Source organism: Pogoniulus pusillus, chromosome 27, assembly GCF_015220805.1.
Source record: "Pogoniulus pusillus isolate bPogPus1 chromosome 27, bPogPus1.pri, whole genome shotgun sequence".
NCBI classification, from domain to species: Eukaryota; Metazoa; Chordata; class Aves; order Piciformes; family Lybiidae; genus Pogoniulus; species Pogoniulus pusillus.
Window position 1 is genome coordinate 13,084,555 of NC_087290.1, and position 12,190 is coordinate 13,096,744.

At 48.8% G+C, this 12,190-nt stretch overlaps 1 protein-coding gene across 3 annotated transcripts in view; it reads left to right on the top strand.

Annotated features, from left to right (window-relative positions):
- Window positions 1-12,190, top strand: part of NOS2 (nitric oxide synthase 2) — a 39,762-nt gene that overhangs the window by 18,877 nt on the left and 8,695 nt on the right. For all 3 annotated transcript variants that reach the window (XM_064166508.1, XM_064166507.1, XM_064166509.1), the window contains exons 2-14: window positions 1,031-1,194; window positions 2,010-2,106; window positions 2,675-2,797; window positions 2,887-3,035; window positions 5,002-5,164; window positions 5,381-5,472; window positions 6,728-6,869; window positions 7,028-7,167; window positions 8,212-8,386; window positions 9,109-9,210; window positions 10,405-10,599; window positions 10,949-11,031; window positions 11,908-12,052. In XM_064166508.1, coding sequence (XP_064022578.1) covers window positions 1,088-1,194; window positions 2,010-2,106; window positions 2,675-2,797; window positions 2,887-3,035; window positions 5,002-5,164; window positions 5,381-5,472; window positions 6,728-6,869; window positions 7,028-7,167; window positions 8,212-8,386; window positions 9,109-9,210; window positions 10,405-10,599; window positions 10,949-11,031; window positions 11,908-12,052 — 1,713 coding nt within the window. In that variant the 5' untranslated portion in view covers window positions 1,031-1,087. The remainder of the gene's footprint in view (window positions 1-1,030; window positions 1,195-2,009; window positions 2,107-2,674; window positions 2,798-2,886; window positions 3,036-5,001; window positions 5,165-5,380; window positions 5,473-6,727; window positions 6,870-7,027; window positions 7,168-8,211; window positions 8,387-9,108; window positions 9,211-10,404; window positions 10,600-10,948; window positions 11,032-11,907; window positions 12,053-12,190) is intronic.

The window sequence follows — 12,190 nt, forward strand, 5'->3', positions numbered from 1 at the left end:
TGTAGCCACACTGCAGCAACTTTTTAATTGCAGAACAGCAATTAATTGTAACTGTAGAGAAATGCTCATTGCACACTTGAAGTAGCAGAGAGGTCCTCCCACCTTACAATTTCTGCTCAGGTAGCTGAGTGGATTTCTTTTCTGGTGTAATTTTGCAGGAGGCAGCACCTTGGGAGCACAACAATATACATTTTACAGCAAAAAGCAATATAAATTGCAAAAGAATCCCTGCTTTGTGGCAGGAATGGGTAGCAATGTGTGCTTGCTTGCTTGCTTGCTTCTTTCAAGCATCTGTTTGGGATGTTTGTTATGAACCAGGTTGAAATGCTGAAGCTAATTCTGATTTACCTAATGAGTTACCCAGGTTGCTCTTTCACTCCTGTCACACCTTCCCTGGCACAAGCCCATTGTAGGGTTAGAGATGAGCAGAAAATGTATGTTTAAAGGAAGATCTTTGTACATTCTTACAGAGGTTACAGTCGAGTTCCTGCTCTGCCTATCTGACAAAAGAGTCTCAGAAGTGGATTTGGATCTGGCAGATGAACACATTGCAGAACATCTTGGTCCATTTACACACCAATATTTTTGTTTTCCCACTACAATGTGGACAAAACAACAACTTTTCACATCCCTTTCCCCCAGCTAACAGAAAGTGATGTGAGCCAACAGAACTTCAACAGCACTTAACAAACCATGGATAAACACTGAAGTTAAACCCACCTAAGCGCTGCACTCTTCAGAGGGGCAAAGCGTGTGTGGCTTCTTCACAGCTACTGTTACCTGCTGGGTTATGCAGCTGAGATTCCTTTGCTGGTGTTTTAAAAGCAGGCAGGGCTGCAGCTGAGACTGGCAAAGGCAAGGTTCAGGTTTAGTCTCAATACTCTTAAGAGTCATTTCCCCTTTTTCAGTCCGGAAGTTGGTGAGATCAGATCAATTATCTGGTGAGCTTCTGAGCCCTTCTGAAGGGAGTTACCTTCTTAGTCAAAAACTGACCTTGCTGGTTGTTTGTTTTTTTTCATTCCCTCCTCAGAAGTGTTCCCACAAGATTTCAGCACTGTGACCTAAAATCATAAACAAGGCATCCAAAATGTTGTGCCCATGGCAGTTTGTGTTCAAGCCTCGCCTTGCCAAGAGCAAGTTCTCTCAAGAGAAGGACCTCAATAATAACTTGGGGCAGAGAAAGAAGATCAATGGGTAAGATCTTTCAGTGACTTCATCATTTCTCCTTGAAATGTCATTAGAAAAGGAAAGCTGTGAATTGATGTGGGCTCTGGAGAAACCTGCAGTGTGTTTCCAGAGCAGCAATACTGACCCAGGATCAGTCGTCCCTGGGGGTCACTGGGTAGTGGTGAGTGGGGAAGGTGCATTTAAGCTTTTGCCTCATTGTCCCCTTTCATAACTGAAATATTTTGGTGTGCTGCAATGGTTTTCTTTCTGCTAGGACTTAGCAGGCATGTAAATGCTATGGCAATTAGCAAAGTGATTATTAATGCTGTAATTAGGTTGGTAAAGTGTTTCTGTGATATGGTTTGTACAAGAGACTCTGCAAAACAACTGCTCATGCAGATTAAATGTCTCTGTTTTCAGGCTGTTACTTATTTCAGTTTTCCCTTGCCTGCCATTCCTTTCTCTGCCCATTCCCTACCCTTACCTGTTGCTGCTCAAAGTAGTTTATGTTCAGCTGTGAGGAGATGAAGCTGACTAGAGGAAGGTTCTGCTGGCTCAAACACATCACTGCCCTCTCCAGACTCATGTGGTCTGGATGGCTCTTGAGGGCTTTTTAGCATCTTTGGAAACCTGATATTCAACTTCCAAAGTAGTTCAGAAGGTTCCCACACAGTGACCCAGAAAGGGCAATAGCAGCTTTGCTGCTGACCTGCAGTCCCCACACTGCTGTGAGTGCTTGGCTTGTGGACTCGGTGTGTCTTCCAGAGACTGCTCTGAGCAGCTCCTTACTGATACTGAAGGTGAATCAGAGCATGTTTGGATTGTCTTTCTCTCTTTTAAAGCTTGGAAAACGCTGGTGCCAAGTTCCCTGAGCAGAAGAAGCAGCAGCTAGAGATGCCGCCTGTCGTAACACCGGCAAAGGGCAGCGAGGGGCCAGAGGTTAGTGTCCAGCATCAGTGTCTGACAGAACAGCTCAGGTGGGCTCTGCCTACTGCTCACAGCTCCTCACCACTGGCATGTGAAGACTAATTGAGCTTCCATGAGGTCAGCTCTGCTGTGAGCTTTGTGGATGAAAGATCTTTTCTGAACAAAATGGAGCATTGGTAAGACTGAAGGGCAGGAGGTGCCCCAGTGGGATCGGAGAGCCTGATTCCTTTATTCACCTTTGGCAGCCTAACCTTTAAGTAACAAACATTTCTTCTCTCTAAAGCTGTCTGGAGCACTGTTCTCCTGAGACTGTGACTGTTAGGGTAGAATTCAAAAGGTGTTTGCAGTGGCAGATATTGTTTGATTAGCACAAAAAATCTTTGTTCCCATTTCCTGCCAGATTGGGGATTAGGTCAGTACTTTTGTACAGAGATGAATGAATCTGCTGGAGAAGGGCAGAGCAGCACCTAGCTTCTGGAGTCTCATTTGTAGCATTTGGGTGGTCATATCAAATATAAAATGAAGCTTTAAGATATTTAATCTGAAGACAAGATGTATTTTAACCTTTTTCTCTGCCCAGAACCCTCCCCAAAATGATGTCAAAGCTCCAACCGAAATATCAACATGTCCCAGACACATAAAAATAAGGAACTTGGAGAATGGATCCAGCTTGCTTGACACACTGCACCTGACAGCTAAGGAGGTAAGAGATGGAACCCTGAACAGTGATCTTCATAGCTTTGAAAAGATACAGAGTGAAACGCTGAGGGTTGACATTTTGTTGGTTTTCAGATTATCAACTGCCAGACCAAAGCCTGCCAAGGGGCACTCATGACCCCAAAAAGCCTGGTGAAAGGTTGTCGAGATGGACCAGTCCCACCAGAAGAGCTTTTACCTCAGGCAATTGACTTTATCAAGCAGTACTACAATTCCTTTAAAGAGTAAGCCAATTGTGCCTTCAGTTCTGCTCTAAGTGGCCTCTGCCTACCTATCTGTCCGCCAGCCTATAGCAGTGTTTGGTTTCTTCTCAGCTATCAGTAGCTGTACATGGCCTGCATTAAAAAACAGAGATAAGGGCTGCTGGAAAATGTAAATAAATAAAGCTATTACTGCACTCCATAGCCTCTGTCTGCCAGTCCCAGCTCTTGGGAATGCAGAGATGGACTCTGTACAGAGCATTCGTCAGCCCCAGCGAGCGTGCTAAGTTGCAGTCCTTGGCTGGGACTCTCTAGCAGAACATTGCCTTCTGTTTTCTTGACATTGGACATTGATGGCATCAGCCTTAGCCATGGCTGATGTGGGTAATGCTTTTTGTTTGTGCTCTTCCAAATACCTTTTCTCTGCGCTCATTTGTTCTCTGTTTTGACTCTCAAGGCTTTGCCCAAAGGCTGGAAGGTCAATCTCTTGCTTCTTAGCCTTGCTCTGTGCTATCATCACCATCAGCTGTGGGGGATACTCTAGCCTCTGAAAAGAGGTTTGTGTCTTCACAAGAGGGACACAGTGCAGAGACATCTTGTTGCAGGAGAACATCTGCTTGAGGTCTGAGAGTTTGTAGTGAGTTTTCACCCGATAAACCTCCAAGTGACAGCTCAGCCTTTGCTCAGCCCACCACAAAACACTGCCAGGCCTTCAGAGGGACTCAGCCACATAATGGCTGCTTCTTCAGACACTTTGAACTCTTCTACAAAGCTTTCTTCTACCTGAGTCTGTCTGAGCGTCCCTGTCCCACTCTCAGGCTGCAGTCCCCTGCCAACACATTACATTTGCAGGTCTCCTTGCTGCTGCCTGTGGCTATTTGATCACCCTGATCCACACTATCTTACTGCTTGCCCTTGATCTTTCATCTGCTTGAAAATGTGAAAACCCTCAGACAGGGCAGGCTGTTTTTATTCTGTCTGTAAGCCAACAAACCAATTTTTGTCTGTGCTGTGATAAATATTTCCCAGTGTTTTGACTTCATTCTCTGTTACCCAGCTAAGGAATTTCAGAGTTGATTTCCCTGGCAAAGGAACTGCTCAGCACTTCCTTTTAGGAATGCAAATCCTCCTTACTTTGCTCAGAGGAGCTGTGTGTCCCCGGGAAAAGAGCACTTTGAGAGGACAGTCCCTGTGCCCCTGGGGTTGGGCAGAAGGTAGCTGCTGTTCATTTGCTGTGATATCACCATTTTTCCCAAACCAGCCTAGAAAATCCACAGTTAAACTGAGACCCCCCCCCAAGAGGGGCTTGTGATGGATCCTGCATGCTGGGTGGTGAAAAGATGGTGTCACTACTTGCTTTCCTAGCAGGTCACTCTCTTCATGAGTCCCCTGAGCTCTGCCACTGGCACTCAGTAAAGACAGTTCCTACACTCTGAAGACAGGCAAAATTCTCTTCAGCAGTCTTCAGTCAGAGGGCTACAGCCTGAACTCATCCCTGCCCCTAGAACATTCCCTGCTGCTTGCTAAACATCCTGCTCCCCAGATCGCTGTGGCAGGTGACAGCTCTGCTCTAGGGACAGAGGTGGGGAACAGGTAGTGGTGACTTCTCCCACCTGCAGCAGAGTGACACTGCTGACTTTGGGAGCTAATGGATGTTTTCAGAAAGGGCTGGGGGTATTTTATGTTGGCCTGCATGCAGAGAGTGTAGATGTCTAACAGGAGCAGGCTTCTCCCTGTTCACCCACCCCTGCCATACCTCAGCTGACTGAGATGCTAATCCCTCCCCGGACATTTACCTGCATCCTGGCAGATAAAATCAGTGATGTAAGTAGAAATCTTCTCATGCCAAAGGATGTCCAAAAGCTTTATGGCTTCAGCAGTACCCAAGCTCTTCTTCACCCAGAGCACAGGGATAATGTCTGCAGTTTGAATCAGTTCTAAATAATTAAATTCTTATCATTTCCTTCCTTGGCTGCTTCCTGTTCCAAAGGCCAAAAATAGCAGAGCACCTGGCCCGGCTGGAAACGGTGAGCAAGGAGATAGAAACAACAGGAACCTACCAGCTGACAAAGGATGAGCTGATCTTTGCTGCCAAACAGGCCTGGAGGAATGCTCCTAGATGCATTGGGAGAATCCAGTGGTCCAATCTGCAGGTAACCAACCTCTCAGTCTGGACATCCCTGGCCAAACAGTCACCTGCTGGAGGTCAGCAGAATGCCAAACGTGCCAGATGCTGCAGGTGGGGGCTGCTCCCTCCTGGACATGTCCTTAACCTTTCCTTAAATACATCAGAAGAATGCTGAGCTTGCATTGCTGTTTCTCAATGTTGGTTTTTCCCCCCTCTTTCCATCCCTTGTGGACCCTTACAGGTGTTTGATGCACGTGACTGTAAAACAGCCAAGGAAATGTTTGAGCACATCTGCTCTCATATTCAGTATGCCACAAACAAGGGCAATATAAGGTAGGGTCTCTTTAATTTTAACCTGCATTCAAAACTCTCCACCAGTATTAAAATGCTCTACTTAAATATTTTAGCAACTGGTGTCTGCTCTTCATTCTCCTGCTGCTTGCCTGCCCAAGGTGATCCTGCTCTGGCAGGGGTGGGGGTTGGCTTCAATGATCTCTGGAGGTTCCTTCCAACCCCTGCCATGCTGTCATTCTCTGGTTATGAAATGCTGCCACTTTCATGGCTGGTGCTGCAAAATCTTTTGTAATGGCTGGGGAAGAGAGGAGGTTTGGAGAGTCAGGGGAGTGGAGAGGATGAATGATTGTATTGGAGAAGAGGAGGCTCAGGAGTGATCTCATTGCTGTCTACAATTACCCAAGGGGAGGCTGTAGCCAGGTGGGGTTGGTCTCTTCTGCCAGGCAACCAGCAACAGAACAAGGGGACACAGCCTCAAGTTGTGCCAGGGGAAGTCTAGGCTGGATGTTAGGAGGAAGTTCTTCCCAGAGAGAGTGATTGGCATTGGAATGGGCTGCCCAGGGAGGTGGTGGAGTCAGTGTCCCTGGAGGTGTTCAAGAAAAGACTGGATGAGGCACTTAGTGCCATGGTCTGGTTGATTGGCTAGGGCTGGGTGCTAGGTTGGCCTGGATGATCCTGGAGGTCTCTTCCAACCTGGCTGATTCTATGATTTCTACTGCTGTTTATTTTAGAAATAGAAAATAGTTGCTCTTGGTAACAATTTGTCACAGAATCCCAGAAGAGATCTGGTTGGAAGAGACCTCTAAGATCATCCAGTCTGGCCCTTGACCCAGCACTGAAGGGCCAACATCAAGCCATGTCCCTGAGTGCCAGCTCCACAGGCTGCTGAAACACCCCTAGGGATGGTAACTGCAGCACTGCCCTGGGCAGCCTGTTCCAATGTTTGAGAGCCTTTCCAGTGAAGAAATATTTCCTACTCTGCATCCTGAACCTCTCCTGGCACAGCTTGCATCCATTTCCTTTGGTCCTTCCACTTGTCATTGAGGAGAAGAGGCTGGGCCCTTTCCTCACCCCAACCTCCCTTTAGGGGAGTGATGAGGTCTCCCCTCAGCCTCCTTTTCTCTGGAGACCTTCAAAACCCACCTGGATGTGTTCCTGTGTGACCTGCTCAGGCAGGGGGATTGGACTTGGATGATCTTTCGAGGTCCCATTCTATGACTCCTTAGGCTTAATAATTAGAACATGTTTGCTGTGCTGCTGTGGTGTCACAGGGTCTGATTGTCTCCCTGGACAGATCAGTCATCACCCTCTTCCCCCAGAGGACTGATGGGAAGCATGATTTTCGTGTTTGGAACAGCCAGTTCATCCGATATGCTGGGTACCAGATGCCAGATGGGTCCATCCTGGGGGACCCTGCCAGCCTGGAGTTCACACAGGTACGCAGCCAGCACCGCGCCTCGGGCTGGGCGGGACACAGAACTGTCACCACCTAGGATTAACCTCAGCAGGTTTTAGAGCACTGGGATTACTTCATCTTCCAACCCAGGGGGGAAGCTGGAAGAACCTGAGCTGTACTTTCTCTCTCTCTTTGCAGTTGTGCATTGAGCTTGGGTGGAAGCCCAAATACGGCCGCTTTGATATCCTCCCCCTGGTTCTCCAAGCAAACGGCCAGGACCCAGAAATGTTTGAGATCCCACCAGAAATTGTCCTGGAAGTGCCACTGGAGCATCCAAAGTAAGCACACAGCAGCTGGGGAATTGCATTTTTGCCTCTGCCTCACCTTGGCAGGTTATTAGCCTGTGCCTGGGGCACTGGTTTTATGAGCTCTTTGTGAGGATGCAATGATGGCAAATTGTCCTGGCAGATGAAGCTGCTGCTAGACAGGGAAATGAGATTTAAATTAAGGAAGCCAAGAGCAGTTCTGCTGGAAATCTTTTCCTTCCCAACCTGCATTTCAGTCATATTCAGAATTTGAAAAATCACCCTTTCTTCTGCCAGTGCAGTGCAGGGGGAATGTGGCTGCACTCATCACAGGAGGGCTACTGCCTGGCTCCTTCCTTCATGTGTGCAGTGGGGCTGGCCTGCAGCTTCATGGAACCCCAGAACGGCTCAGGTTGGAAGGGACCTCAGAGCTCATCTACTCCAACCTCTCTGGGCAGGGACACCTCTCAGCTAGACTCAGCTGCTCAAGGCCTTATCCAACCTGGCCTTGAACACCCTCAGGAGGCAGCTGCAGCCTCCCTGGGCAGCCTATGCCAGAGTCTCACCACCCTCCTACTGAAGAACTTCTTCCTCAGCTCCAGTCTAGCCCTGCTCTGCCTCAGCTTCAAACCATTCCCCCTTGGCCTGTCTCTAGACACCCTCAGGAAGAGTCTCTCTGCAGCCTTCCTGTAGGATCCCTTCAGGCACTGGCAGACAGCTCTGTGGTCCCCCCAAAGTCTTTTCTTCTCCAGGCTGCACACCCCCAGCTCCCTCAGCCTGTCCTCATAGCACAGCTGCTCCAGCCTTTGGATCACCTTTGTGGCCTCCTCTGGGCTCACTCCAGCAGCTCTGTGTCCTTCTCCTGCTGGGGACAGCAGACTGCAGAGCTCTGTAGGACTGTGCTGCAGTTTATCTGGCAGGCAGTTCCCAGGTACCACCTCATGAACCAGAGCTGCCCTTAGCTTTTGTAGCCCATGCCTCATGGGTGTCTGCTGGAGCTACCTTCTTGGACTCACATGGCCATCTATGAAAGGAGAACAAGACTCAAAATGATCAATCAAAATGCTCATTGTACAGGTATGAATGGTTCAAGGAGCTGGATCTGAAGTGGTATGCACTGCCTGCTGTGGCCAACATGCTGCTGGAGGCAGGAGGCCTGGAGTTCACCGCCTGTCCCTTCAACGGCTGGTACATGGGCACAGAGATAGGGGTGCGAGACCTGTGTGATGTGCAGCGATACAGCATCCTCAAGGTAACCTCCTGAGCCTGGGGGAGATGAGATGAGGAGGGGATGAACTGCCTGGGGATCATTTCTGAGAGAGTCTTTGCTGGGGTGGGTGTTGTGTTTGCATTGCCCTGCCACTGGTGTGCTAACCCAGTGCCACTTCCTGACCCTTGTGGGGCATCTTCAAGCTTCTGCCATGACTGTGACTGCCAGATTTAGGACTCTTTCTGCAGTGTCCTGATAGGATCTGTTCCAAATAGCTGTGGGAAAAGAAATAGAGAGAAAATGGTGTCCAAAGGGAATTCTTCCCCAGTCTTACCCTGAGTCATGCTGGGTCAGGGTTTTGGTCTCTGCCTGTAGATTTCACAGGTGAGTTTCTCTCAGTTCCAGTCTATTGTTGACAAGGCAGTGGAGTTCTGCTGGTTAGCTGCAGGAATGATCACCTCACCAGTACAAACTAATAATGATGACCAAAACCTGCCACTTTTGGAACCATTTAATTCAGGAGAAAACTACCCCCCCAGCTCCCTCCCTTTGCCCAACTGGAATAGCCTCAAGAACCAGAACTCCATAGTCCAAGTTCACCTCTGATTTGCTGCCATCTCTTTCCCCAGCCTGAGACAGACTCCTCCACTTCTGCAGTGCTTTTTTTCCTACATATTAACACAACGAGGTGCAGAAATCATGAGGTCCAAGTCCCACATAGGAAATTTGTTTTTCCTTTTTCTCTCTCTCTTTTTCACATGCAGGAGGTAGGGAGAAGAATGGGACTGGAGACAAACAAACTTTCATCCTTATGGAAGGACCGAGCTGTTGTGGAGATAAATGTGGCTGTGCTTTATAGCTTCCAAGTAAGTCACCCAATGTAGTAGCTGGAGTGAGGGTCTGAATAGTGAGGGTCACTTTTCCTTTCACTTATAAGAGGTTTATGGCTACCTAGTGCCAATGGGCCAGTGCCCAGTGGAGGCTGTCAGTGTGATTCTTGATTTACACCTTGGAAAGCAGAGGAATCCAGATTGCCTCTGCTGCCAGGAAACAATCTCTGGTGAAGGCAGAAGGGAGAGGAGAAGAAAAGGAACTTAAGGGCAAGATGGTACCAGACTGTTACCCAGAAAGCTTGGACCAGATGATCCTTGGGGTCCCTTCCAACCTGGCATTCTGAGAAGGATGTTCATCCTTTCAACACACTTGTCTGAGTGTCAAATTCTCTGTGTGTCAGAACCCTCTCAGTGGTGGCCAATGACAGGACAAGCAGTGGGTGTAAGCTGGAGCAGAGGAGGTTCCACATGAACCTAAGGAGAAACTTTTTCATTTTGAGGGTGCCAGAGCCCTGGAGCAGGCTGCAGAGAGGCTGTAGAGTTGTCTTCTCTGGGGACATCCCAAACCCACCTGGATGTGTTCCTGTTTGACCCTGCTCTGGCAGGGGAGTTGGACTGGGTGATCTTTGGAGGTCCCTTCCGAGCCCTACCACTGTGTGATTCTGTGAAAGCCATTTCAGTCATATATTTTATTTGCAATCACAGTTTATTTAACATGGCACACCAGCATGAAAGATGGGTGAAAAGGAGCCAAGCTTCTCAGCATGTGCTCCCAGTGCTGGAGAAGTAAAATGCTGAGGTTTGAAAAAGGACATGAAAGTCCTTAATCAAAGGTCTGCCTCGATGTCTCTCTGTGTAGAAGTTGCTGATAGCAATTCTTTCACAGAAGCTATCACAATAGTTAGTGGGAGCAATTATTTCCCAGCCCTGAATAAAGTCCTTGAGATAGGACTTTAGGACTCCAAGGCCTCATCCAACCTGGTCTTGAACACTTCCAGGGAGGTCCAGATCCACAACCTCCCTGGGCATCCTGTGCCAGAGTTTCACCACCCTCACTGTAAAGAACTTCCTTTCAAGGCATTCTGCCTTTCTTAGGTGTACAGAAGCAGTCTTGATGCATCTTCTGATCCTTGAAGCCGTCTGCAGACCCAGCTCCTGCTCTGCCCAGGAGCACAGAGAGCAGAATGGCCATTTCAGGATGTGCCTTTCTCTGTTCCACCCTTCCAGAAGCAGAATGTGACCATCATGGACCACCACTCTGCTGCTGAGTCCTTCATGAAGTACATGCAGAGCGAGTACCGCACGCGGGGCGGCTGCCCGGCAGACTGGGTCTGGCTTGTGCCCCCGATGTCTGGCAGCATAACTCCTGTCTTCCACCAGGAGATGTTGAACTATGTCCTCACTCCCTTCTATTATTACCAGGTACACATTATCCTAAAAGATAGGAGCCCTGTAGCTGACTTCAGCAGCGCAGGTGATGATATGGGGCCTGGCAAAGTCTAGATGAAAGGGCCTGGGTCATGAGAGGCCACTGGAGGGGCTAGAGCATGGCATCAGTATTGATTGCAGGCTGGAAGGGTGGGTCAGGCCTGCCCAGTTCTCAAGCTGTAATTGAAAGGCAACTTATTGCTGCAGAGCCTGAGCCCTGTTTGCACACAGGGCATTGTCTGTGCAGTGTCTCTCTCACCTGGCTCTTTCAAAGACATGCAAATTGTGTGGTTCCCATTTCCTATTCACGGCCTGAAGCTTAGCTCTTGCTTTGGTTTCTAAGGTGGATGCATGGAAAGCACACATCTGGCATGATGAGACCCGGAGGCCAAAGAAAAGAACAATCAAGTTTGGCATCCTGGCAAAGTAAGCTGCTCAAAGCAGAGTCTTGCTGCTCTTGTTCAGGTGTTCCGTTCTGGTGATGTCCCTGTTCTGCGTTTTCTGGTTTAATAAGTACTGCACTAGGGACCACCTGAACTGTTTGAACTTCTCTGTCCCCACTTAGGTGCCATTTATATCTAAGCTGCTTATTCAGGACTGCCTGTAGCGTATGGCCCCTCAACAACCTGGCAAGGAAAAAAAGATCAGTCATAGAATCACAGAGTGGCTCAGGCTGGAAGGGATCTCAGAGATCTTCTACCCCAACCTCCCCACTGTGGGCAGGGACATCTCTCAACTAGACTCAGCTGGATGAGTCACTTAGTGCCATGCTCTAGTTGATTGGATAGGGCTGGGTGATAGGTTGGACTGGATGAGCTTGAAGGTCTCTTTCAACCTGGTTAATTCTATGATTCTATGATTCATCCCACCTGGCCTTGAACAGCCCAAGGCAGGAGGCAGCCACAGCCTCCCTGAGCAGCCTATGCCAAAGTCTCACCACCCCTGTACTGCAGAACTTCTTCCTCAGCTCCAATCTAACCCTGCTCTGCCTCAACTTCAAACCACTCTCCCTTGTCCTGTCTCTAGACACTTGTCATGGGAAGTCCCTCTGCAGCTTTCCTGTAGGAAGCCTTCAGGTATTGGCAGGCAGCTCTAAGGTTCCTCTGGAGTCTTCTCTTCTCCAGGCTGCACACCCCCAGCTCCCTCAGCCTGTCCTCACAGCTGAGCTGCTCCAGCCCTTGGATCACTTTTGTGGCCTCCTCTGGACTCGCTCCAGCAGCTGTCTTTCCTAGCTTGTTTGTGAGGCCAGCTGAATTCATGTGTAGCTGTATTAAAAGTCATGTGTGATTATTTTTTCCCCAGGGCTGTGCTCTTCACATCCTCCCTCATGCAACAGGCAACAGCAGCAAGGCCCAAGGTCACTGTAATCTATGCAACAGAGACTGGGAAATCTGAAACCTTAGCCAACAATCTGTGCAGCCTGTTCAACTGTGCCTTCAGCACCAGGGTAAGAGCACCGAGCAGAGCAAGGAGTCTGGCTGCTTTCACCAGCTCTCCTGCAAGCCTCTTCCTTCTCTAAAGCTATGCTTTGTGTGTTCAGTAGATGTAAGCTGGGCTTGAAGTTTGGTTGTGTGTTCCTTCAGCA